General features: G+C 42.2%; 1 protein-coding gene across 5 annotated transcripts in view; it reads left to right on the top strand.

Annotated features, from left to right (window-relative positions):
• The window catches only part of SFMBT1 (Scm like with four mbt domains 1), a 70,045-nt gene extending 47,909 nt beyond the window's left edge, over positions 1-22,136 (top strand). For 4 of the 5 annotated variants that reach the window (XM_030227966.2, XM_050979403.1, XM_050979405.1 and 1 more), the window contains 14 exons: positions 604-705; positions 1,573-1,723; positions 3,980-4,062; positions 5,926-6,052; positions 6,721-6,834; positions 8,181-8,223; positions 9,113-9,177; positions 10,606-10,745; positions 12,595-12,704; positions 14,360-14,535; positions 15,131-15,309; positions 15,431-15,676; positions 15,900-16,028; positions 16,728-22,136. In XM_030227966.2, coding sequence (XP_030083826.1) covers positions 604-705; positions 1,573-1,723; positions 3,980-4,062; positions 5,926-6,052; positions 6,721-6,834; positions 8,181-8,223; positions 9,113-9,177; positions 10,606-10,745; positions 12,595-12,704; positions 14,360-14,535; positions 15,131-15,309; positions 15,431-15,676; positions 15,900-16,028; positions 16,728-16,868 — 1,806 coding nt within the window. In that variant the 3' untranslated portion in view covers positions 16,869-22,136. The remainder of the gene's footprint in view (positions 1-603; positions 706-1,572; positions 1,724-3,979; positions 4,063-5,925; positions 6,053-6,720; positions 6,835-8,180; positions 8,224-9,112; positions 9,178-10,605; positions 10,746-12,594; positions 12,705-14,359; positions 14,536-15,130; positions 15,310-15,430; positions 15,677-15,899; positions 16,029-16,727) is intronic. The other variant, XM_050979406.1, reaches the window with a different exon arrangement.
• The last annotated feature ends 2,179 nt before the right edge of the window (positions 22,137-24,315 follow it).

The raw sequence follows: 24,315 nt of genomic DNA, 5'->3' as shown, positions 1-24,315 counted from the left end.
TCAATTCTTGGTAAGTTAGACAATGTACCCATCACAGTTATGTGAGTCATTAGTTGTCCTGGCTCACATGTTTTAGTCCTTCAGGTTCTTAGTCCATTTTTCTCAGCTTTGTTTGGACCCATAAGCAGAAGTAGAGGTGCTGTTGCTCTTGAATTTTTTGGGTGATGTACAGAGGTGTGGATAATTCTGGAGCAGGGGCCCTGTTCTGTAGGTTTCTGTTAGACTGGAAATGGAGGCCTGTATAGTTCTCATTTAGTGTAGCTCATGAGGGGTGCTAAAGGTTACATAGAAAAAATCTCCAAACATTTCTATTGACTTATGAGACCACTCTGTATTATCAAATCTTGCTTCTGTGTGGAGAATGGCAGAGGAAGAAATCACAGGGACTCAATTCCCTAAAACTCATCAAAAACTCTCATCTCAGGGGGCATTGTTGGCCTTTTCATTCAGAGAAGTTGCTGGTACTGGGACATGTTAATTTCTTGGAATGAACTGATAAAAACTCCTTAAAAACTCATCCTCTTCAGTTAATATAAGTGAGGTATGTCTCTTTTTTGATGGAGGAGGGCAGGTAATCAGAGCAACACATCAATCATTTTCCAGGATAAACCTGTGATTGGAGTGCACTCGTTCTCTGAAGGCATGAAGCTGGAAGCTGTGGACCCAATGGCTCCCTTTGTTATCTCTCCTGCTACAGTTCTCAAGGTACCAGAGTTCTTAAACCAGTCCTGCTGAGATTCACTTTTACTGCTACTTCTGTTCCTAAATGCTCAGGGAATTCTCATTAACTGGTTATCCTGAAATCTTATGCTAGTTTCCAAGTGAAGTGTTTTGTATTCTCCCTTAGGGAACAGGCTGCCTGATCAGACAGCTGCTGGTGGTGAAGCCACTGGATTTCAGTGGAGGGGAAAAGTTCCATAAAGATACAAGCTCAAAATATCAAATGATGAAAATTGTCAAACCCAGACTTTTAAAACTGGGTGTATACCCTCACAATCTGAGTATCCACCTGGAGACAGTTTTTTGGGGTTTTGATTTTGTGAAGGTTATGTCATTACTGTGTACACATGACATTTAGATGGCCTGATTTCCAAACGAGGGGTTTCAAAGTTGAAATGAAAACTCTCCAACATGATCAGGCGTTCCTTTTTCTGCTATTTGCTTGTCCTGCTTCTATTTGCTTCAGGAGTGTAGTGGTTTTATTTGTGACAGTCCCAGGATCACAAATATCCCAGGATGCAGTTCAGCCTTGTTGAAATAAGCAGTTCTTTATAGAATAGTAGGAAGACCACAGATGTAATTTCTGTGCATTTTTCATGAGAAAATTCCCTAAAGCACTAGGTCACCTTATCTTTTAAGCGCTCAGACATAAAGTTTTATTATTTATATTTGTTAAGTTACTGGATAATGCAGATGAGTCTGCTGGTTTATGAATCACACAGATTCTTTTAGTTTTATATTTTTGTAACCCTCCCAGTATTTCAAGGTAAAGGGTTTCCATCAGGTAATGCTGTTGCTTAATAAAGTTATCAGAATCTGCATCTCACAAGAGCCTGTGGTTCTCTTTTGCAGGTGTTCAATGACAAATATTTCATGATAGAAATTGACGACCTGCGAGCCGAGCGCGCGAGCAGCCAGCGCTACGTCTGTCACCTCAACAGCGCCGGCATCTTCCCCGTGCAGTGGAGCCTGAAGAACGGGCTGCACCTCAGCCCCCCCCCAGGTGTGTCTGGGCAGCCTCCTCCTGCCCACCTCTGCTCAGCACGGCACCTGGCAGAGCAATGGACAGAGCAGCACAGGAAAGATGCAGTGTTGTACTTGTGTTGCCCCCAGACGAAGGGAGGGATGATGAACCTGACCCCTTGTTCTTAGAAGGCTAATTTATTATTTTAGGATACTATATTGCATTAAAGAATACTACACTATACTATACTAAAGAATACAGAAAGGATACTTACAGAATGCTAAAAAGATAATAATGAGAACTTGTGACTCTCTCCAGAGTCCTGACACAGCTTGGCACTGATTGGCCAATGAGATAAAACAACTCACCAGACACCAATGAAACAATCTCCAAACATATTCCAAAGGAGTAAAACACAGGAGAAGCAAATCAGATAATTACTGTTTTCATTTTTCTCTGAGGCTTCTCAGCTTCCCAGGAGAAAAATCCTGGGTGAAGGGTTTTTTCAGAAAATGTGAATGTGACAATCCAGCTCTGAAAATCAGGAGCTTTGAGTTTGGGGCACTGAGGTTTCCCAGGCATGAGCATGGATTTGGGAGGATGAGAGAGGCTGAGGATGTCATGCATAACAACTTGAACACTGGAATGAATGGAGTGAGGGTTCCAGGCCTGAAAGAAATGTTGATTTCAGAATTAATTAACATGATATCAGAAGCCTGTAGTCATTTGCATTGGATTTTTGCTTCTGGTCAGAGTTGGAACATTGTTATCCAACATTTTATGATATTTTTAGGCTATCTTATCACTCAGAAGTTAATGAACTATTTTTTTGACCAATGGCCTATCAGGCACTGTTGCAGATTGTTGAAACATTGCTTCAGGACATAAGGGAACAGGGTAGTGTTCCTGCACTGCTGAAATATTTATTCATTTTCTCAAACTAGAAATGTCAATGGTACTGTAAGGCCTGGTCCTCTGCTCTCTTACTTGCCACCCCACAATTCAGAGTGTTTTGTTTTAGCTGCTCCTTACATCAGGGGAGCAGAGACTGTAGGATGTTTGTCTCCTGCCTTTGCTTGGATAAGGTGTGAAAAGTGGCTCTGCCTGACCAGCATTTCCTAGAATTTTGCATCTGAAAAGTGAAACTCACTTTATAGGCATGTGGCTGGAGCTGAAAAAGATTTTAAGTTTCTGTTTTCATCTCCCTGGACGTGGTGGTCATTCTGAATTGTGTGAGGTCTCAAGAGCCCTACTGGCACTGGTAAAACTGAGGAAAATGAATAATTAAATCTTTCTGTGGTTCAGCCCTTTATGAGGAGAAGAGTCACAGAATAAGTTAAGTTGGACTGGTGAGGTCACTCCTCAAACCCTGGCTTCAGTTTTGGGCCTCTCACTACAAGACAGACATTGAGGGACTGGAGCTTGTCCAGGGAAGGGAATGGAACTGGGAAAGGGGCTGGAGCCCAAGTCCTGTGAGGAGCAGCTGAGGGAGCAGGGGGTACCTTGAGAAAAGGAGACTCTGGGGGAAACTTTGGATCTCTACAATTTTAGATTGTCATGTTAATGCCATATTCTTACACTGGGTTTAAAATATTGTTTGATTTCTAAACTGTTGTCACAGGTGTTCTTTAAAAGGGGAGTGCAATAAGTGCAGCACTTGTGTCCTTGCTAATTTACTGCCAGCCTCAAACTGACATGGCAGCACACTTTTGGGCCCCATTTCCTTCAGTTATTTTTGTTAGATCACAGGCAAGCCAAGTATTTCCCCCAAGAAGAATATAATTTTCCTGGGAAGGATTCTCTGTCTCCTGATGGACTCCTTGTTAAGACACTTCCTTTCAGACTTGTGCACATCTACAGCTGTTAGCAGACTTGATGAGGCTCTTGGCACATCTTACTGCTCTCTTTAATGACTTAGCATTTAACATGTCTTTGAGGGAGCAGTGCTGATATTGTACATGTTTTGAGTGCTCTGTTTTAAAAAAATAGCTTCAGAGATGACACAACAGCAGTTGCAGAAATGTTTCCTGAATTTCATCTGTACTCTGTGAAACTGTTTAAGATGGGTGAAACTGTTAGGGGTGAAACTGCTTTCCCATGTTTCAGTTGCTGCCCTTGTCAGCTTGGCAGATTCATGATTCTGGTTGGAGTGGTCTGACCCCACATGGCTCCCTGAAGCCCTAAGTCAGCTCACAAACCTGAGTGACCCAAACAGATCTCAGGCTCTGTGTATCAGGTGGGTTTGAAATGAGTCTCAGCTGTTAAACTCTAACCCTTGGCTCTTTGCTGTCCTAGGGTACCCTGGGCAGGACTTCGACTGGGCTGACTACCTCAAACAGTGCGGAGCCGAGGCAGCTCCCCAGAGCTGCTTCCCTTTGGTAAGGCTCTCCTGCAGGAAAGTCTCCTCTGCTGCCTCTGTGACACCCTGATTCCAGGGGGAGGAACCTTCTTTGTTTCTTACTTTAATTGCTTTTCCAAGTAGAATAGAATATTTGAGCTGGACGAGACCTGAACTGGTCAATTATCCCATCCAATGCCTGACCCTCTTCTGGGCTAAGCAAAAATTAACATGTGTTGTTAAGGGTGTTGTCCAAACACTGGCAGGGATTGAGCTTTGAGCCCCTCTCTGGGAAGCCTTTGACCACCCTCTCAGTAAAGAGGTGCTGCCCAGTGTCCAGTCTGAACCTGCCCTTGGAAGCATTCCCACACATCCTGTCCCTGGAGATCAGCACCTTCCTTTGCACGTCCCATTCTCTGGGAGCTGCAGGGAGCAGTGAGGTCACTCCTCATCCTCCTTTTCTCCAAATTGGACAAACCCAGTCCTGAGCTGTTCCTCACAGGCCATTCCTTCCAGCCTTTCACCAGCTTTGTTGCCCTCCTCTGGACACATTTGAACACCCTAACACCTTACCCGTGATAACTCAGGAGGCAGAAGAGATAAGAGTATAAATGAGAGTGAACTGAAATAGTTGCATGCCAGCTTCCTAGATAGGAAAGCAGTGGACCAAATGTTTCAGTTGTGATAAAGCAGACTGAAAATAAATGTTTGTTTTGTGAAATTGAGATGTGTACGGGTCCGTGGAAGAGACATAGAACAGCATCAATCGTTGGCACTCCTGTAACTGTGGAAACAAGGCCTTATTTTCATTTACTAAGGGTACTCTTTCAATCTTCCCTCCTTTCAGCTTGAAAAATTAATTCCATTGTATTAATCAATACAAAGTCATCTTAGATTAGTACCAAATAATCATTTTACATTAACCAGTGCCTGAAGGGCGTGCAGGATTTTGGGCTTTTGTTGGTACAGTGACAGTATTGCTGTCCCCCAAAGCACAATACCTTGTCAAGCAGGAAAGGGTACTATTAACACCTGCCTCCCAGTTCCATTTGCCATACTTGGGCTATTGCAGTGCTTGGGGGAGAAATTAGAATGAATAATTACCAGTTTATGAAGAGAGTGTTGCCAGCTATGAATTCTTGTTGCCCTTGTTCTCTCTTGTAAACTATGGCATCTTAGAACAGGTCACTGAATTTATTATCCCCTTTCTGAGAAGAGTTGATCACTGTAGGCTAGTTCCAGAATTCATAATGTATTGATCCTGTAATTACATTGCAGAGTGGCTCTGGGAAGAAGAGTCCTCTGTCTGGCTGGTACTTATCTTTAATTCAAGAGCTCCAGAGCTGGATAAATACCTATTCTTATGTTTTAGGGATTTTTTTTTCCTTTGTATAAATGCAAACTATATTGGTGAATAAAGTAAGACCCTACTTATCCAAAAAATGTAAAATGAAAAGAAAGCTTCCTATTCTGCCTGCCAGAACTCAGATGAGGCTGGAATGTTATTTGCATACGTAAAGTGGATTTCCAAGTTAACATGATAGAATAGAGAACCTGGTCAGACTATTTGTCAGACTTATCACTCAGGTGGCAAGCAGCAGAGAATTTCTGATTGCTGAGAATGCACTCAATCTTTTCAGTGAACCTGAGCATCCTTATTTTTTGAGGACAAATTTGCTAGGTTTGTCTGTAGAGCCTTTTTTAACTTAAATTCGTTGTCGTTCCTGATATATCTTACTTGTTTACAGTGTGCTAATTATCTGAAATCTCCTTTGTCTGTGTTGAGTATCTTTCTGTGTTATTCAGGCTCTGAGGGCTTTGTGTTGCTCCTATTCATGGATATTCATATCCTGTCCTGGATGCACAGCTGGTGCCTTACTGAAGTATTCTGGCTTTTTCCTAGTTAACTTCTGACCATGGATTTAAAGAGAACATGAAACTCGAGGCTGTGAACCCAGTTGATCCTGAAGAAGTTTGCATTGCTACAGTCACCAAGTTAAAAGACTCATACCTCTGGCTTCAGCTGGAGGGTAAGCTGGTTTGGGGGGAGAGAGGAGTGCTTGCCCATCACTATACTTGCTTGTAGTGCCATCCCCAAACTTGAGGAGCATTTGGAGCAAACTCACTGTGTGCAGAATATGGGCAGCAGGGTGCTGTTTCCTCAATGAAATCATAGTCAAAACCCACTTGCATTGTCTGTTTCCAGTTTGCCTGGGCTGGCACTGCTTATTTAAGCCAAAAATGGCATTTGTGCATTGCAGTGTCAGTGCTGGGCTCATGCACCGTGCAGAGTGCTGAGCGGGGCCTTGTGACAGTTTCACAGATGAGTGACCTGCATTCTGAGCAAGCCTTGGCCAGACCTAGGAAGGAAAGTTTCTTCATTAAGATAGAGTGAGCCTGTTTCAGCCCCTTCTCCATTATAATCCCATTTCTTGATTGGAAGTACATCAGCATGCACTTGCTATGCACTGTGCATCTCTGCTAAACTGCAGAAGGAAAATTCCCATCTCCAGCCTTTAGGGGGAAGTAAATGAGGTCAGGAAAGAATCTGGTCAGTAAAAGGGGTGAATAAATGATTGTTATTGTGTTCCAGATACACCATAAATCAAAGCAGCTTCACTAACAAATATGCAGCAAGTGTTAACCAAATTAGAGGTTTTATGACTTGTTTCAGTTTTTCCTTTTCTGAACTGAATAGGCTCCAAGAAACCTGTCCCTGAGTGTATAGTGAGTGTGGAATCAATGAATATATTTCCAGTGGGTTGGTGTGAGACGAATGGATATCAGCTCAGGCCTCCTCGCAAAGCAATAGGTACCAGTTCTCTTCTGTTTGCAGGGGTGGGGTGGAGCTGGTGAGACCTGCCAGAGCAAATTGCTGCAGAATTACTGCTGGCATGGCTGAGTTTGGAAACATTCATCATGCACAGAGAGTCTGTGTGTAGCACAACTGTTAGGGCCAGTTGGAAGCCCTACAACTTCAAACCCCACAGTGTTGGCTTGAGGCCCCTGCACACTGTGGGGACAATCCACTGGCCTAACAAAGAAATCCTGTCTCTGTATGAGCACCCCCCATGCTCTGCATTTACTTCTGTCTGAGCAGTTCTTGCCATGATACTGATTTTACATGTGCACTTGTGCAAAAGTTAATGCCACAACAAAGCAGTGTGGATTGTGGGCACATTTGGAGTCAAAATAAAGGGGACTGGTTTTCTCAATGGGCCAAGTGGTGAGGATCCCTAATGACAAAGTGCTGAAGAGTAAACCCTAACTTTTAAAGCACACTAGTAGGTAGAATAAGTGTCTTCACTCAACTGGTTAGTGAGGCATGTTTATGAAAGTTTAATGGGGGCTGGAGAAACTGAAGAATTTCTTCAGTGTTTACTAAGTAAGATAAGAAAATTTTTAAATTGAAACGAGCTGTCATTTTCTGCAAGTCAAAGCAAGAGAAATTAATCTGCTTGCACTGCCAAGGACAGATGAGGAAAAAGAGGGGAGATCCTAATTAGATAAAAGATGATTTGAAAAAAGAAATCCAAAAGTTTTTTGGGGCCAAAGCATGAAATTGCTGAAGAGGCATAATGTTGCATTACCTTGTTTTATTTTATTACCTGGTTGTGAAAGACAGAATTAGCAAGTGGACCCATCACCTAAATGACTGACTTGGTTGCAACAGTGTTCTCCTGCATAGCAATTGGCTGAAGTCATTGGTGTTTCTAACCTAACTGATTTCATTCAATTTCAAAGTTAAAGTGCTGAAGTTACTGTGCCAGTAAAGTGACACGTTGGGCCAAAGAACATAACCTTTGGGTGCTGAAAAAGAAAGCATGTCATTCCTTTTCTGGCTGGTAGTACAGGTGGTTTTGGGGCTGTGATGCAAATGAAGAGGCACAGAAGGTAAAATTTTGTAGAACACTGGGCATATGCATGCTTGATTTAAAGAATTTTTAATGGAAGTTGAAGTAAACCTTCTGGTTCTCTTCAAATTACTTGGGTCAGTGTAACTCTAATGCAGCTGGGTTAGTTGTCTGACACTGCAGTGATGGGAACATAGATCCTTTTTGCTGTATAATTTAAAGAAATTAGTAATATATATAGATATAGATATAGTTCTAGATGCTTCATTAATTTGCCTCTCATATTTTGCTCTTTTTTTATCAGTAAACAAGCAGAAAAAAATTGCAGTAGTTCAACCAGAGAAACAGTAAGTAACAGGTTATTTGCTGTGGTTTTTTGTTGAGTTTTTTATCTTTATTTTTCAACTGGAAAATATGCTGTGTTAGGGAAGATGTAGATTTGCAAAAGTGCTGTACTGAGGGTTGAGAGATTCCACAGTCCATTTGTGTTAATGCTGGTAGATTCTGCTGATGTTCAGAAAGACCTTTTGCACTACAGTAAGAGGAGATAGAAAGCCTGGAATTTGGTTTTTTGTAATTGCTCCTTCCCAGATGAAATTTGGCCCGAAGAAGGCAGAAGGAAGAGTTCTTCTAGTATCTACAATTAGTCTAGAAACTCTGTCAGGCAGTGGAGCTCAGTCTTGTGAGCCTCAGCTCAGAAATGCTCCATGGGATGCTCACAGTTGGCTTTATTGACTCTTAGAGCTTTACAAACACCAGAGCTGTCAGTTGTCCTGCCAGTGTTTGCATTGCTCCTAAAACACTGAGCAGACTGTTCCCCCATGTTTTGCAGTTGGGATCCTTACCAAAGTACTGGAGTCCTTTTGGTTGTATTTTGTTTCCAATGCAGCTTTTTCAGAATGCAGAAGGTGAGGGTGCACTGCCTTGTGCTGTGAAATGTGAAGTTAGGAGGAGTCAAGGGGTATAAAATCCTGTGGGTAGCTTTGGGAGGTGTCTGTCACCATGGTGGCCCATGGACTTCAAGCAAGGAAGGACTGCTGCTGGCTGTAGCAGGACAGAAGTCCTTTCCAAGTGGAATTTGGTAGTTTCTGCATGTTATTGTGAAACAGGGGAGGTATAAAAAGCAGGTTAATAAGGCTGGAGCTGAGGAAAAAAAGTGTTACGGTGTTTTAGTCACAGAGAGGTGACTGTCATGACTATCTGTTTGTTTTCCCAACCTTCTTCTTTCAATTTCAGAATTTTATCTTCAAGAACAGTTCATGATGGACTAAAGAACCAGGAACTGAACTCTTCTGACTCAGGTATTGATCACAGAGGTCAGGCTAACAAAGGCAATATCCTGTAAGAGTTCACCTGCTCAGTCCTGTTATGAGAGGGAAGAGGAGGAAAGAGTTTGGAGATTTTCATCCCTTGATGATTTGTCGAACCTCAAAAATGGATGTAACAAACAAAAACCTGCAGTTACTTGTGTTCTGCATTTAATATGTGCATTAAGCCTGGAAATCAGATTCTTACACCAGAACATTGCCCCTCCAGCAGAGGATATGTGAAGCTCAATGTGCACTGTGACTGTGCAGGTGACCTCTTGTCACCTGTTCAGCCTGATGATGTGGGAGAAGCAGGTGTGCTGTATCTGTGCTCATAATTGTTGGATTCTGGCTTTGAGAAGCAGATCTCTGCTTTTTTTGTTAACTTCATGGTGATAAACAAAACCAATTGAAACAGCAAACTGCTTTGTGTGCCAGATGGCAAAATCTAATAATTTTCTCAACTGTTGCAAGAAGGAATGTGATGAATAAGTACATCTGCTGGTGAAAGTCACACAGATCCTTCCATTTGGCAACACAGTGCCTCCTCCTCTGCTATTTTCTGTACAGTGAAGTGCACATCTGAAGCTTCACTGAAAGCAAGATAAAAATGATGTGTCCTTGCTTATCATTTTAATTGACTTTTAATAGAGTCATAATGTAAATTTGACTTCATTTATTTATCTGCCAGTTTTCAACTGCTGAATTTAAAGTCTTTAAGTGGTAGTATTGCTCAGCCAAGAAATACTAGAACACTGCTGGGTAAAACAATATTGGTTTTGTACATAAGTGTATTGCAATATATATTAATACTTGAATTTTGAGCAGTGCTGAACCATTAAATAGATTCAGAGAGCTTGATGTCACTTCATCAAAGGTCAGTTTATCAGTTGCTGAATCTTTTGTTTGCTAATCAAAGGAAAAGGATTTAAAAAAGCAAAACAATGTGATGCTGCAGTTTAGGATAAACAGTGGAAAATTAACTGCCAATTTCTCTGGTGGCAGAAGTTTGGGGGAGAGAAAATTTACTGGAAAATGTATCTGTAATTGCTGTGTAGGACTGCTTCTGCTACCAAAAAGTTGAGATTGTCTTTGTCTTTGCTGTTCTCACTGGTGTGATACCATGAAGCAGCAGACTAGCCAGGAGGGAATGTTTCTTTTCTGATACATGACCATCTTTATTTACTGCAGCTTGACAATTTGCAAGCACGGGTGTGAAGTATGAAAAATGTTTTGACAACGTGGAGTAACTAATGGTGCCATTGCAAATGTGACACAGAAACTACCTCAAATCCCTGTCATTCAGGACTTTTTCCCCTCCTTTTTTTACAGCAGATAAACTGTTACCTACTGCGAGATTCTTTCCTGGGGCATTTGCAGCATGTGATTTAAATGTTTGTTTTCTCATTTCTCACTTCCCAGTGGTAATTAATGGCAAGTACTGCTGCCCAAAGATCTACTTCAACCACCGGTGCTTCTCGGGGCCTTACCTGAACAAAGGCAGGATTGCAGAGCTGCCCCAGTCCGTGGGACCTGGCAACTGTGTGCTGGTGCTGAAGGAGGTGAGCTGATGTGTACACTGCAAACAGCAGAGTATCTCTCTAACTACAGATGGGTAATTCAGAAATTTAAGCTAATGATAAGTAAAGAGTGTCTTTTTGCATATAACAAAGTGTAAATCATGAATGGTTTTATGAATGGCTGATAAGAATAAAAGCCTCTCATTTATCTAAGTAACACTCAGCCTTCTACTGCTGAATTTTATTTTCTGTTAAAACAGTATAACCTGTAATTACCACAATCAAAGGAGTTAGTATCTTTTTATAGCTGTAATAAATGTTGCTATTTTAATTAACAGAAATTAGCTGGAGATAATCCCAAAATTCCTTTACGGTTTGCACTGTTAATGGTAAAACAGAGGAAATACAGATTTTCTTAGTCAAAATGGCAAACTACATTCAGTAATTGGGAAATGAAAAGAGTTATCTGTGCTTTATAAGTTGGATAAAATTTGCATAGAACAGGTAAAATTGCAGTTTGGCTTCTTAATGCAACTGAGGGAGGAGGAGGCCATTCTTTAATGCCAGAGAGCTTCTTCTCCAGAAGGTGTTTCACAGCAAATTTATGGATACTTTAATAATTATTTTTCTGAAATTCCAAAAAAGATCATGAGGTGGTTATTATCTGAGCTGAGAGGCTGGAAATTTCCCAAGACATAACTAACTGGATATGCACACTTGAGCTGTCATTAAATGATCACTTTCTATATAAGAATTGGCTCAACATACCTGGAATTTTTACTTTTCCTACCAAGTATCTTAATGGGGAGAGACCTTAAGAAAGACTTTCTGGCAGACATGCTGAAAAACAAGAGTCTGGTTGTCAAGAATCAAGCAGACTATTGAAAAAGGTCCAGTTTTTCATGCAGAAAAGTCCCTTATCCTTTCTGCCTGTTTCAGTATTTTATTGAAAGAACTGCAAAAGAGCAAATGTGAAATTCTGTGGCAGCTTCATTTAATCTTGAAGGTTTACTCTGCTTCATTGCCTGAAAGCAGAAAGTGTGCACAAATCCTGCTGATGTGCAGGTACTGAATGGTGCTGAAAGTTCAGCCAGTCTGCTCAGTGGTATTCATTTCAGTTGTGAGTCTTGCTCACTGTAGGAATCCTAGAGAGAGTTTGGTGCTTGAATTATATTTAATACTTTTCTTTGATTTCTGGACTGCTACATTAGTAGCAATAAAACTGCAAATTTGTAATGTCAAGGTTGTTATGCACCCAGTTGGGAATGATTTAGAATAAGCACACAGTGAGCATAAAAAGTACAATTAGAGTGCACATTTTGTACTATCCCCCACTAACTTCAGGTTATTCACAACTTCCAAGTTACTTTACAGTACTTGAGAAATTATTATTTTAATAAAATACAGACCTTATCATGGTTCACGGAAGCAAAACAGAGGAGACTTTAGGATTCTGCACTATGGTTTTGCTGTGAGCAGGAGGTTAGCAGGCAGTAAAATCCTGCAGCGTTTTTTGGCACGACTTCACATGACATACAATCTTTAAGATAATCGCTCAGATTTAGCCAAGGTTATGCAAGTTTGGGACTTCTCAGCCCCAGGCATTAATTTAGTGATGTGTAATTCAAGGGCAATGACTTGGAAATGGCTGGATACACTCGTGACTCTGCAGACAAATTCTGAGGGCTGGGAAGGCCCAAAGTGTCGGCTGCTCTCAGTGTTCGTTTTGGCACTGTCAGGAGGTGTCTGTAATCCTGCTGTGAAAGAGTGCTTTGATGCTAGATAATTTGGATGAATAGGAGTAATTTCCTATTCTGCCCTGGCACTTTAAAACAGATTTATTGTACAAATAACTTATACATGTTTTCTGCTCTTCCCTCCTGCTCTGTAGGTTCTCACTTTATTGATCAACGCCGCCTACAAACCCAGCCGTGTCCTGCGAGAGCTGCAGCTGGATGAAGAGGCTGCCTGGCATGGCCATGGAGAGACCCTAAAAGCCAAGTAAATTCCTGTCCTGTTCCTGGCTCCTCAGTCCCAGTAGTTGTTCTCTGCAGGCTGTGCTTTAGGGAAGCAGGGAAGGAAAAATAGCTTAGAGCATATCAAGATGCCAGCAATCTTTAAGTGTTGCATTCTTTATAAATTTCTTTATGAGTTCTGGTGGAGTGCATGTGATTTTAATGCTCCATAACATGGCAGTTTACTCTGCTACAGGTATGTGAGCAGCTAGAGGCTGGTGTGGCACTGGTACAGCATTGTACTGACAGACCTGTGGGTGAAGTTTAAGATTATTTAATTCACTTGAAGATAATTGTCAGTGATTTAAAGCAAAAACATGTACTGCTTGGGAAGCTTCTCAGGCATTTCCACAAAAATTTCTTAGTGGAAAAAGATTCTTCAGAAACAAAGCTAGAAGCTTTGAAATGGCCTGATATGGATGTCTTTCTACAGCAGTCTACCCTAAAGCACTCCCAGTTTTCCTGCTGAGCTTTTTGGGTTGAAGCTTCTTTGCAAGATTACTTTTACAGCTAGGAAACGAGCAGTGAACGTATTTGCATATATTTGATAAGTCCAGATACTCCTTTATAGTCTAGGGATGGTTTTGTAATTAGGTCACTGTGTTTGCATATTAGAGATTAGATTTTCCCAATGTGCCACTGCACACTTCCCTACATAATTTTGAACGTGTCAGTAATTCTTTTGCTGGTTCAGTTTCATGTATAAAAAGACATCTTTCCATATATTGGAGGACTGCTCTGAATTGGGTAATAGGAAGATGACAAAGGTTAGTGTAAATAGAAGGTGTAGCTGAAGAATAAAGAAAAAAATATTTGTTTAGTCTCACTGAAGCTGCTGTTGGCTTTCTTTTGCCACAGTAGTGACACCAGGGGTATCTCTATTACGATGATACAGTTGGTTTTCACAAGGTATTACCTAGGTACTTGCAGGCCTGAAAGATCTCTGGTAGATATCAGCACATGCTTGTAGCTGTGCTGGGAGGACAAAGCAGAAATGCTGGGCAGCTCTGATAGGTATTGCCCAGTGCAGCTCTTTCAGTGTAATGGCAAGGTTGGTGAACAAAAAGGAATAATTTCTTCATTTAAATCAAAGAGGAGCAGTATGTGGAGTCGTGCAAGTGACTGTCCCAGGGAATTGTTCAGCAGTTGGACAAAAGCTGATTGGAAATGTGGCAGTGGTCCCCTTGCCTCCATAGGATGAGCACAGAAAGGCTCACCAAAAGCTGTCTGCTGTTACCTGAAGGAGCTCAGTGAGTGCTCTCAGCCTTGGTTTGAGGAACCAGCTGTCCATGTCACAGTGGGCATTTCTGCAGTCCCATAAAAGCAAAGAGAGAGCAAACCATCTGTGAACCAAGAAAACAAAATATCTGAACTCTGGGACAGTCCCCTCAGATGGTGTTTTGTAGTTGTTGATGGGGCAGTGTTGCTGTGTTTGGTACTGCAGCCACCTCTGTGATGGATTTTCTTTATTTGGGGATCTGACAGAAGAGACAGGAGCTCCTATTTTCTGGACTTGGCAGTCCATAAAGTTCATCATATTTTTCTCAGTTTGATCTCAGTATTTTCTGTACACCTTTAAAGGAAGTCCTTTTATCCTGGTAACTAGAAGATTGCTAATTATGCCTGTATTTTCAATGCCAGATACAAAGGCAAGAGCTACCGTGCGACCGTGGAGGTTGTGAGGACGGCAGATCGGGTGGCAGATTTCTGCAGGAAAACCTGCATCAAGCTGGAATGTTGTCCAAACCTCTTTGGCCCTCAGATGGTGCTGGATAAGTGTTCAGAGAACTGCTCTGTCCTGACAAAGACAAAATACAGTGAGTAGTTCTCCGATCCACACCAAGGTGGAATTTGGAGTGTTATATTTTAGTTTTGGCTGAACTTTTGGCTTTGACTCCAGAAGGAGCAGCTCAAGCACTACATAAGAGAGGCCTACAAAATATTCATGGCATTATAATTACTTTTATTGATTTGTCATGGGGAAAAAAATGCAACACCTTCAAGCTCTATTCTTAGTTTTTAGGGGTTTTGTAGACTGGCTTTAACCATTGGACACTGCGAGAATGAACAGTGCATTGAGGCTATGTGTAAAAACTACAAATCATCATAAAAAGCACCATTAAATTGGACCAAATCCTTGATAAGTTTTGTATAAAACAGGATCATTTGGGGGCTTCCCAGAGATGGAGGAAGTAAATCTTTACATGGCAAACAAAATTGATCAGTAACTCTTGTTCCTTAAACCAAATTGAAGTGGAAGATACAGACATAGTGATTTTGAAGATTTGCAGAACTGGGATTCCTATTGGGAAATGTTCTTCTACTGATTTTCCAGTCCTGATGAGGGGCAAGCATAACTAGTGACACTGAAGGTGCATTTCAACAGTGTGCTCCTTCCTTCTGTCCTGGCAGCACACTATTATGGAAAGCGGAAAAACAAGCGGATAGGGCGGCCCCCGGGTGGCCACAGCAACCTGGAAGTAGCCATGAAGAAACCAAATAAAAGACGGAAGAGACGAAAACATTTCTTTGTTCATAAGAAAAAACGTTCTTCCACGTCTGTGGATAACACTCCAGCTGGATCTCCCCAGGTAGGACAGTGCTCATGGATCTGGGATGTGATCTTGGACTGCTTCATTTGAAACAGCAAACGTTAGTTCCTTGTAACTTCAGGATTACAGCTGCTTTCTTTCTTTTCCCCTAACTCTTCAGGGCAGTGGGGCAGAGGAGGAGGATGACCAGGACGAGGTGGATGAAGAGTCTCTGACTGAGGACAGCACCTCAGAGCACCAAGATGAGCTGCTTGAAGAATCAGAGGTGTCAGAGAAGAAATCCCTATCATCATCTCCCACCCAGAGTGAACTGTCTCATTCCCTGGCTCAGGACCGAGACAAGCGGAAGAGGAAGCTCAGGACCTTCTCCTTTTCTGATGATGAAAATAAACCTCCTTCACCAAAGGTAACTTGGAGTGTAGATTTCTGCCCTGGTTTGCTGCCTGCTGGGCAAGCACCAAAATCTTGGGGGTATTAACCACAATATGTGTGTTCTCTGTTTCCCCTTGAAGGGTGTTGTGAAAACTCTACAGAATAATAAAAATCCCTGATGTTTGTTATGGTTGGGTCATAGGACTGTAATAAAGGCCAAGCATGTGATATTTTGGGAATTCTTTTGGCTTGTCTAGGACATAAAGATGGAAGTTGCTGAAAAGCTGCAGCTGGAGAGTAACCCTCTGGAATGGAGCGTGGCTGATGTGGTACGATTCCTCAAATCCACTGACTGTGCTCCCCTGGCAAGGATTTTCCTTGATCAGGTATCATTTTCTGGCTGTTGAATGTTGAATCTGTCACTTGGCTTCCTATCCCCTAAGGAGTCAGAAAATGAATTTTTTTTAATAGGGTTCAGAGGAAACAAACATTTGTGCAACCTGCAGCAGTTTGAGAGGAGAGTTCAGGGAATGACCAGAATTTTCAGGTTTCTCACGACTTGGGGGAGAAGGATATTCTGGTCTGCAGAGCATCTGAATCTTAAAACTACAAATAATGCCTACAACAAAGCACCATGACAAAAGTCAACATTTTGTTTGCATCTTGGTTAAAATTTGCCATAAAACCAGTATCTATTAAAACTGTAATATTAGCACTAATGGTTGGGGTGGCTTGTAGTGGTGGATGTTGCAGATATACTTCACCTTGTGGAACCTCTGTTTCTACAGAAAGATGCATGGTTGGTTAAAATTACTTTCTGCTTGAAATTCCCTTGGTTTCTATTGTTGGGTTGCATTTTTTACAGTAGAATCTCCCGAGAGGCTGTGCCTCAGCAGACTTGAGCTGGCATTTTAAGAAAGGAGTTAATTTGTTGTGTGTGAGAGAGATTTTTCAAGCTGCCTGGGGGAACATGAAAGAAACATCTAATTCACAAACAATCACAAATCTGAAATTACAGCAAGTCAAAGCTGAAGGAGTAGGGAGAATAACAACAAAGTCACTCTGGAATTTTTGTATTCTGACAGGAAATCGATGGCCAGGCACTGCTGCTGCTGACCCTGCCCACTGTTCAGGAGTGCATGGACTTGAAGCTTGGACCAGCTATTAAGCTCTGCCATCACATTGAGAGGGTCAAACTTGCCTTCTACCAGCAGTTTGCAAACTGAGGAGCAGCCAAGTTGAAGTGGACCTTTGAAGCACAACTATGAAAACATGCTCCTTCCTCTCTAGCAAGTAAAGCCAAATGAACTTAAACTGAGGCCCTGGTGACCTAAAAGTGTGTGTCAGCCTCAATTTTTTCTATTTCAACAGAAGGAAGACAACATCTGGAGCAAAATGCCAATGCAAACACAGGGGCTACTCTACCAGCTGCCAGCTTGGGAACACAATAGTCTCTTGCTCTATGGTTCCCTTTTTTTAATGTATTTTTTAATGATGACAGAAAAGTCTCCTCTTGTGGGAAATGGCATTTCAATAGTTCTGTTGGCACGGAACTTTAAAAGGAGAAACGGATCCTGTTTACGTTCGCATGTAGGCTGCCAGAAATAACCTTTCTGTTCCTGATGTTTCACAGAATCCCCTGCCCTCCCTGTGGATGAACACTTGCTTTACCACAGCACTGACTTTGGAATGTGTTCTTTGCACATTCGTGTGTTAATGTTGAGATTTTTAATGAATTTGTTCATTGTTAGGACAACAATGTGGCCACAGGGTTCTGAATGTACAGTATAGCAAGAGTGTGGTTCCTTTTGAAGGTTTTTTTATGTTTGTTTTTTTGGTTGGTTTGTTTCACTGTTGTTGGTTTTGCTTTTGTTTTTACTACCTCTGTAGTCTGAACAGTAGAAGTGATGAACTAAAAAGGGAGGGAACTGCTCTTTCTGGACACGTGGTCTGTGGCTGCACAGCAGTCTGGATCCTGTGGGCATGTCCAGAGTGCAAACAAATGTCAGCTTCTGTTCCAAAGCTTTAGCTGAAACTTCTGTAGGCATAACCTGGATGTTTCCTTTTTTCAGATGTCAGAAAACTGAATTATTTTGCACTTCTCTTACAGGCAGGCTGTAGGACATAAGGAAGGAAAGAGAAAGTGCCTCTGCATTTTCTATATTTGGGTTGTCAGATTTTTTTTTCTTTATTCTATGAAGTTTTATTTTCTTTTTCTTCTAGCAAACAATTGGGCCATGTACATAGAGCCTGTCGCAGACTTTTGCTTTGCTACCTGAACATCTATTTAGAGAACACACTAAGGAAACTGCAATCAATAGAGGACTGCAACATAGCTCTGCCAGTGTTTGCATTCTGGAAACTCTTATGAGCTTGACTTTGTATTTTTAACTATTTACAGATGCTCAGGATTAGACTTGATGAAAATTTGGTGGGTTGGCAAGGGAATAGTGTGCTTTTATTACAGAAAAGGAAAAGGACCAGTGGGACATCTTAGTTCTGTCAGTAGACTCACAGTAGGATGAACTGCTGATTTTAATTTTCCATAGTAATAAAACCCAGTCAGCCACTTGCTGTAGGCCAGTGCTTTACACTTGGAGTAACAGGGCTTATGTTACTTTCCATTGAAGGTGTGGGGAAACTCACATCAGGCTCGAGATCTGCATCACATCAGTGTTGAGTTTCAGCTGGCTTGCATTCATTCACTCTGCCTGTTCTCAGAGTGTTTGGAGGAGCACAGGCAGGAGCTGGCTGTGTGCAGCTCTGCTCCTGTATATCCTGTTCAAATCCACCTCTGCAGGAAGCCCCTGGCCTACATGTGAGTTAGGAAGGTGCTTGCTGCAGGAATGGGTTTAGGAAGGATGCAGTTACTGGGTTCTGATGAACAGGGATTACTCTGGCCAAATGGAATGATTGGAGTGTCCCTTAGGCCCAGTGTGACTGGCCATTCCAAAGCTGAGAGCTGCAGGATTCAGCAAGGATGTGGTCTGTAGGCTGAGAGCTGAGTTGGCACAGCCTGTGACTTTATCTGCCACCTTGGTGTTGAGGGGGAGCCGCCTCCAGTGAAAACTGCTGGGACTATGCAGAGCTCAGTAAGTGGGGGTGGTTGCTTTTGCTCCTTAGAGTAACTCCCCAGTCAAGGCAGAACTATTCACACAATTATTAAAATCAGATTTTTTTTTCAGTCCAGAATCAAAATGTAAATGTCAGATCATTTAATAGCTGAATATTCCTGAGGGAGGGCAGAGTGTAGCTAGGACAATTTTTCTCCCACATTGTAAGCAGAGTGTGAAGACACAATTAAATTGAAATCAAAGTGTCCCTTTTTCCTCCTTACACCAGATATGTGGCCAATAAATGGTTGTTTTGCCTCTTCATATTGTGCTTAGATCATTTGCCTGTACTCCAGTCCCTTAGGACAAACTCATTCATAAGCCATTAGGCTTAAAAAAATTTCTAAGGAAACACTGCTTCTTTGCTGTCAGCATCTTGTCTTGAGAAATTTGACCAGCAGAGAACTTCTGGGCTGGAAGATGATGCTTTTTGGGTCAGTGCAGTACAATTCCCAGGGTTCTGTTGTCCTGGTGCCTGGCAGGATTGCCCTCCATAGCCAGGAGATGTTGCTTCCACCTTTCCCCATGGACAGATAGATGTCTTTTCAAGTACTTGTCAGGAGAGAACAGAGCTGAACATGTCATTTAGTGGACCTGTTAACATGGTGCCTGGGGTTTTAAATACAAAAGTCATACTCCTTTTCTCAGTAAATAAAGCAGTCAGCAGTTTCAGCCATTAGTGGGATACTCACTGGTCACCTTTGGCATGTTTTATAGGCTGGATTTTTCTGCCTTGTTTTGGGAGGCACTGACAGTCTGGTCCCAATGGGATCTATTTTTGTTGAGATTTTCAAAAGGGATGTTTTCATTATTTGTGAAATGTTTTTATGCTGCACACGGGTACTGTACACTCTGTTTCCTGGAAAAAAAAGTGCACTCTGTTTTATTGCTGGATTTAAAAGGGATAATTGGGGCTTTATCTTGATGGATGGTGTTTCTACTTGACTCTGTTTCAAGTTCCTATTTCTCTATGCGTGGCAGATGACACAACTGCACTTACTTGTTCATCTTACTCCAGTATGACTTGAAATGAGCTCACGTGCTGCTTTAGTCACTCTGTTTCTTCAAAACTGGATTTTGTGTAGCTGGTGGCTGAATCTTGGATTTGGGTGACAGCAGTGTTTCACCATCAGAAATCACTGGGACTGCAGTAATTTAGGGTTCAGGGGTTTGTGCTGTCCTCTAGAACATAATTCACCATACAGTACAACAAAGCTGGAGTCCAGAAAAAGGCACTGATGTCTTAACAAATGTCTCCAGTGCAAGAAAATGAATTCTCCACTGAGCCTTGTGTACTGGTAATGTGGCTGGTAACAGGAGTTTACCCTTGGCTTAACCCACTGAGGGTTTGTGTTCTTGCTTGTCATGTTTTCATATGCATTGTGCAGTTCTGGGTTTGCACATTGTAGCTTTAGAAACCATGTTAGGCAGGAGGATTTTGCTGAGTCACTGTTGTGTGCTTTCTGCACCAGCTCAAGGATTCTGTAACAGAAGTATTTGACTTCCAAAAATGCCATGGAGGTTTAATGTGGTAGAATTATTCCCAAAGCACAAGCAGTTTGCAGTCCATCCTAAACTGAAAGCAGTCCTTCCAGGAGAGGAGAGGTACAGCACTGATCTTGGTGAATGAAGACTACTTTTTTCCTATATCTAAACATTTCTGAAAGTTCCTCTTTGAGGAATGAAATAAAAGGCAGATTAATTTCTGTATTGTAAAGAACTCCAGGATTGTTTGCAGTCTCTCCTGGGGTTAATGGAAACAGCACATACAGAGTTTGGGAGTGGTTTGAAAGATTACTTTCTCTGTCACAACTTTTAGCAGTATTTTGTTGTTGTTTTAGGATTTGCTAGTGTTTGTTCTTTATTCCAGTGATGCTTTAAAGGAGGGAAGGAGTATTTAGCTGCTAGGTCCACAGAAGTGTAAATATATTAACAGGCAATTGGACTGAGCACTCCATTCTTCTGTATGAAGTACAAGCCTTGGTACTTCGTTGGCAGAAAGCCCAGTGGCTTGTGAGATTTTTTGAATGTAATGGAATAGGCTTCAAAACTATCAAGCTTGAGTTGGAGACTGGATACCTTTGGACCAAATCTGTTGTTACTAGATGAAGTAGCCTTACCAGAAAGCCAAAAATATGATCCTGTACAAAGCTACTCCTTAACCAGTCCTGTCACAAAGTGTCAGCCTGGTTGCTGCCTACTGTGAGCTCAGATTACCTAAAAGTAACTAAGCACAAAGACATAGGCTGGGTCAGGAGACTTCAGATGTAGGATGAAGGCTCCCCTTCCAAGGGATCGTGTGCTGAGCCCTTGTTTCAGAGTGCTGCTCCCCTTCCCCAAACATGCATGTAGCCTTGTTTTCAAAGGCAGTCTTTTGGGTGAAGGATTGCAATGGGACTTGGGAACACCAGAGACAACAAGCCTCTTTTATTGTTGTAAAACCAAAATACCAATCTGTATGAAACACAACAAAAATGAGTGAAAGTTAGTGACAGTTTGTCTCCGTGGTCATTTTGGTGGTATCTGTTCTGAAATGCACCAGACATGCAAGTCGACTTTTGATGAGAAGACAAAGTTGCTCAGTCCAGGTACCCAGCCAGCGGTGTTTGGCTCAGCTTTAAGCCATGGAAACGAGCAGATCTTGTGCTGACAGAGCTCCAAGGCAGGGGGTCTGAGCGACTTAGCACAAACAGTGTCACCCCTGGCCTGGCACAGACCGGGGGAGCAGCCCTGGGGCTCGGGGACAGCTTGTGGCACGGAGTCAGCACTGAGCTCTGGGCACAAAGGAATTCTCACCCACTCTGAAAGTTGTTGGGCACCAGTTTCCAAGAAACCTCATGGCAAAACAAACAAAATTTGGAGGTGTCATGTTTCTCCTCTCCATTTTTTTTTTTATTATTTCTGTTTAAAATAAATTTTAAATAATCTCTATAGACAATCAGAGGTCTTCTAGGAATCTCTACCCAAAAGGGTGCCAGCTCCACACCTGTGGGCCTCTTTCTTATACTAACTCATTGGAACTGATGCACTTTTCCTGTATTTTGCCTTTTTTAATTAGCTGCTTGTTCTTAAACAAAGATTTAAATGCATATTGTGTTGTGTCCCTTCTGCTTGTTTTATCTTTCTTTATCTTTTAAAAGAAAAAAATATATATGCAGTGAGACTGAAGTACTACATGGAAGAGAAACATGCACAAGAAAATATGCCTATTAAGTCCCACCATTGTTTGAGCAGGTGTAACAATTTAATCAGAAGATTTTTTAAAGAAATATTTTGGATGGATATTTTACTTGTTTTGTCTGTAAATAGTGTACAAAGGTTTGTGTTATATGACAGTTTTAAGTGGTTGTAAGAAAATTAAAAAAGATACTTAAACTGTTACTGATGACTTTGGTATTAATATCATAAATACTGCTGCTGACCATGAGCAATTTTCCATCTTGGAAAACTGTGGAAAGTTGTGGAATGTTTCATTGCTTATATAAAACGTAAATGCAAGCCACATAAATACCACTTGGAGACCCTTCATGCTGAAGAGCTTGATTGGGTTTATTCAGTTCCCTCTAATGCAGGAGTCCTCTTTATCAAAGCTTCTTCTAAGGTAACAGGTTTTGTTTCACAGGATGCTGAATCAAATTAATATACAGGAGCTGAGGACAGGACCTACAAATTGGAGTAATTTTCTTTTATTGCCTTCTTCGAACTTTGGAAGATGCTTGATACAATCCTCTGCAAACCTTGCAGGTGCTGCAGCTCCTGGATTGTTTTGTAAAGGTTAGTGCTACCCCAGCAAGCTGAAATTTTATAAAAGGCTGGCTTTGCTTCCTCTGAATAACATGAGATGTTTCAGAAAACTTTGCCTTGCAAAGTTCTTGTTTCCTTACTTGGCATTCCAACAGATTGTACTCAGCACTTGTTTCTTGGCTGCACTTCAGTTACCTTGAGCTGATTTTACACTGGGTGCAGAAAATGCATAGGAGTGGGATGAAACTGATTTGCTTAACGCTGTCTTTAGACCTCTATAAATAAGCAGGATTTAACATAAATCTTCTACTTGCCTTCACAGAGCACTGTCTGCTTGAGAGAAATCTGAAGGCTTGTGAATAGTACATAGCAGGAGGCAGTGATTTGTCTGCCACAGGTTTCAGAAGGGCTTATAGGAGTCATGATGAGATGAAACCCTTGAAGAGGCATTTTGGGGGAATGATCTGGTTTAAAGCATGGAATATGGAGTAACATGAGGCATAAGTCCTTTGAGTTATGTTTCCAGATTCATGTCTGAAACATTGGTTTTGTGTGTAACTAGCATTAGGTAAATCTTTAACCAATATTGGGGTTAAGGTCAGGTATGTGTCTGATGTTCAGCAGCAGCTGTGAAAGCTAAAAATCCACCCTGGGCCACAAGCAAATAGGTCAAGTCCAGGTTGCAAATGCAGTGCTCGATGGCTGTTACCACTGTGTGCAAGGGGGAGAAAAAGTAACCTGCTTTGGTCCGTGTCTTCTCTGTTAGGTAACCATTTGCTTTCCTGAGCTCTTGCTTTCGGCAGCTCAGAGCAGAAGAGAGCTGACCTGGGGCCAGAGGCACTGGACAGAGCATTTTGGCTGTGTGCTCTCTAGGTCAGAGAGCTGAGAGCATTTCTTTTTCTAGCTGCAACTTCCAGACATTAATGAATCCTAAAAATCAGAAAAATCACTGTCGTGTGCCAATACTGTTTGGCATCACCTGCCAGGAAGGACTGTCACGTAGGTAGGTTTGCGATGTAAACACAACAAATATTATTTAAAGAACTATTGGTTCATGTGCTTGGCTTTGCTTTCTGATAGACTTAAACACGTGCTTTCTGGGTCATATTTATAAGTGAATTCATATTTAGACAGGGATTTTAATTTATTTAAAGTAATTAAAGAAATTGTGTAAGAAAGCAATACAATGCAACATGACCTGGTTTGATCCTGCACTACAAAGAAGAGCCGACACTTGCGGCTGTGGCTGGCGAGGATGAAGAGGGGTACAGCACAACGGGGCCAGTCGAGGCTCACTGGCCAACAGGTCCAGTTTCACAGTTTTCCAAATGAAAGTGCTGACGTGTTATGTTTAATCCATTGGGCCGGGGGTTGCCCTTTACAAAGGATGAAACATTTTCGCTAAAGAACCCAGGTCATACTTTCCTCTTGCTAGGGTGATAGCAGCCTTGCCCGACCCTGTGCGGTCTGGGCTAAGCAAAGCCTCCGGTGCTGTGGTTCTTACCCGGGGATTCCTCGGGGCTGTGGCGCGGTTTGGAAAAGAGATGGGCGCTGGAGCCCGATGGTGTGTGGATACTGGAGCCGGTGTTTGGATGCTGGAGCCCTATGGTGTGTGGATACTGGAGCCGGGGTTTGGATGCTGGAGCCAGACAGCGTTTGTCAGCTGCCCGCAGCACCGGGCACTCCTCTGCCGTGCTCCTCAGCCGGCGCTGCCGGAGGGTTGCGGCTGAAGCCGCTGCTGCCGGTCGCAGTCCGTGTCACGGGCGGAGGGCCGAGGGGCGGTGCGGTGACGCGGCGGGGCGGGCAGGGGCGGTGC

This window comes from Serinus canaria, chromosome 12 (genome assembly GCF_022539315.1).
Source record: "Serinus canaria isolate serCan28SL12 chromosome 12, serCan2020, whole genome shotgun sequence".
NCBI lineage: Eukaryota > Metazoa > Chordata > Aves > Passeriformes > Fringillidae > Serinus > Serinus canaria.
This window is presented reverse-complemented; position numbering and strand designations above follow the sequence as displayed.